The sequence below is a fragment of the Micromys minutus genome, assembly GCF_963924665.1.
Source record: "Micromys minutus genome assembly, chromosome: 19".
NCBI classification, from domain to species: Eukaryota; Metazoa; Chordata; class Mammalia; order Rodentia; family Muridae; genus Micromys; species Micromys minutus.
This window is the reverse complement of record NC_137954.1, coordinates 52,246,198-52,248,980: the sequence shown is the minus strand read 5'-3', so window position 1 is coordinate 52,248,980 and position 2,783 is coordinate 52,246,198. Positions and strand designations below refer to the sequence as shown.

Here is a 2,783-nt window from a genome sequence, read left to right as displayed (position 1 = left end):
TTCTGACCATATTTATATGCATATCTAACAATTCCATTACTACACATTGTCTACAAGGATGTCTGGGAGAGATGTGATATCCTAGAGTCTTAAATGATAGACTTTCACAAGAGTGTTAGTGTGGGGAGGGTGGGTATGGGAGTGCCAGATGTCTTAGAACCAGAGTCACAGGCTTTTGTGAGCCATTCAGTGTGGGTGATGGGATCTGAACCCTAGTCCTTAGATAGACCAGTTAGTGTTTTTGACAGTTGAGCCGCATCTTCAGCTTCACATTACATTTTCAAAATCAGTAATTAATATGAAGCGCCTGGTGACTTTTTTTCAAGAAAGATTTGTACTACAGTGTACAAATCTATCTCTACTTCAGACTTAAGGCTACAGATTAAAATATGCAGGCCCTATGAGTGCCACTTAGTCACAATCTAATCAGAAACCTTAATACAGCACTCCAAAAAGTTCTACCAAGGGAAAGCAGAACAGAGCCAAGTTTTAGAGTTATTACTATCTACTAGAAATTTCCTAACTATTATAGCAAGATCATGTTTATGTTTTATTTTCTGTGTGGAGAAAATGAGAGAAAAGTTCTCAAAGTCAGGCCTGAGGGACTAGTTGCACATTTTTATGAGTTGTAATTGTCTAGGTGTGGAAGGGATACAGTGTCTCCATACTCACAGAGGTCTAAGATTAATCACATGTGCTAATTTGACTATATCATTTTCCCCAGATATGTCATCAAATAATATTCTAATCATTCCTATGACTAGTTCTGGATGAGACTAAAATGTAAACTGTGAGTTTTGAAAAAAGAAGATTGTCCTAGATAAGGAGGGTTGTCTTACCAATGGAAAGGCTTAGCAGACAGCAGTCTCCCTCTAAAAAGAGGAACTCCTGCCAGCATATAACCAACAATGAACCTTCCCAATATCTCCTGCCAGCATATGACCAACAATAAAACTCCCCTATGACTCCTGCCAGCATATGACCAACAATGAACCTCCCCTACGTCTCCTGACTGCAAGCATGCCCACTGACAGTGGACCTGGCAGCTTCCAGTCAACTGCACACAATAAATGTTCTTCTTCTCTTTCATAAATAAGCCTGTAGCCAACTTTCTTACTTGTTGAATCTCCTTGTAATGGTTTTTCTGAGACTTGGGTTTCTTCATGTTGTTGTGGCAAGAAATGGTGTCAATGTTTACTTCTTTGTCATTTATTAGAGGTCACTCCCATTCATACATTTCTTAATTCCCTCATTACTTAGCCAGTTTCCCTGTGTTTACTCAGACCCAGCATGGCCATTTTTCAGACACCATTGTTACAAAGACCAAGATATTGCCAGAGGGAGGAGTTTGTAATCTCTTCAGTTGTTTGACAAAAAACTGTCAACTTAGTTTCCCAGAGACCTCAACCCCACAACTCAGATAGATAAACCAGAACTACAGAACTGTTTTCTGAGATAGAATAACTTATTTTGTGTCCCCCTGGTATTAAGAATCAGAGTTATGATTCTGGTCCAGAGTGGCTTTATAGTCTGTGTCTTTACGCTTAATGCCTGGTGTTTGTCTTGCTTTAGTCTGTAAGATTTCAGATTATTCCATGGGTTGTAATGTGTTCAAAATCACTAGAACACAGAGTATAAATCAATCAATCGAGACTGCAAGATGGCAGCCTCCATCTTTACGGGAGCTGTGAGGGCTGCCTCAGGAATATTCTGTCCCCTGAATGTCCTGGTATCTTCAACCTATGGGAACTGTGCCAAGTATGCCTGTCTTAATTCTGCACTGCGCACCCTTCATTTTAGACACATTCAGACATCAGTTGTTTCCGCTGCTCCTAAACTTGTCACATCTGTTGGATACCCGGCATATGGGCATACTGCAACAGTCCTTAACAGAGTGGCCACAGTGGTCCCCAGTGTCCTGAGGCCCCCGGTCAGAGCTCTAACGTACTGCAGTACACGGAAAGGCAAGAGAAAGACGGTAAAGTCGGTTGTACATCGCTTCCTCCGACTCCACTCTGGCCTTTGGCTACGGAGAAAGGCTGGCTATAAGAAAAAATTATGGAAAAAGTCAACTGCAAGAAAGAAGCACTTAAGGGAATTCATGTTCTGCAACAAGACCCAGAGTAAACTCTTAGATAAAATGACGACATCTTTCTGGAAGAGGCGTAACTGGTACGCTGGTGATCCTTACCAGATGTACCATGATCGAACAAACCTACAAGTATAGTTCGAGCCATCATAGGTTCCCAACTATGGAATGTAGATCTTTGTGTTCAGGGTTTCCTTGCAAAAGTGAGTACGTGTGACACTGTAAACTGTACCAGCTGATAGTCAAGCTTAGGTTCCCACCATTGTGCATTAAACATTCCCAGAGTTGCTCATAGAACTAAAAAAAAAAAAAAAAAAAAAAAAAAAAAAAAAAAAAGTCAATCTAGACATTGCCAGCTTTCACAAACGGTCTGTCTCAGGTTTGTAGGACTTAAACGTTTCATAAGTCAAGTTTCCCTGTATTAATATTGTAAGTTTCATTTTAGATTGGCCTTCTGATACTGAGGAGCTGTCTCTGCACATTGGTAAGACTTGTTTCTCCTTCTCTGCCAATGGGGGTAAGAAGAGGTGGGTGGTAACTTTTCAGTCAGCCTGTGCAGATCTTGTCTGCTGAGATCTGAAGACCTGAAACAATGGGGCAGACTACAGTCTCTAGAAAACCTTACTTCAATTTCAGTGTACTTTTATACATGAATGTAACAAAGAAAGGAAGATCCAAGGAAGGATTTGAGTTC

General features: G+C 40.7%; 1 protein-coding gene across 1 annotated transcript; it reads left to right on the top strand.

Moving 5' to 3' along the window:
- Positions 1-1,660: 1,660 nt before the first annotated feature.
- LOC308433408 (large ribosomal subunit protein bL35m-like) lies at positions 1,661-2,227 on the top strand (the record flags this gene model as incomplete). Its single annotated transcript, XM_080933457.1, has 1 exon — positions 1,661-2,227. One exon carries the CDS (start codon positions 1,661-1,663, stop codon positions 2,225-2,227), a length of 567 nt encoding a protein of 188 aa, XP_080789583.1.
- Positions 2,228-2,783: the final 556 nt, after the last annotated feature.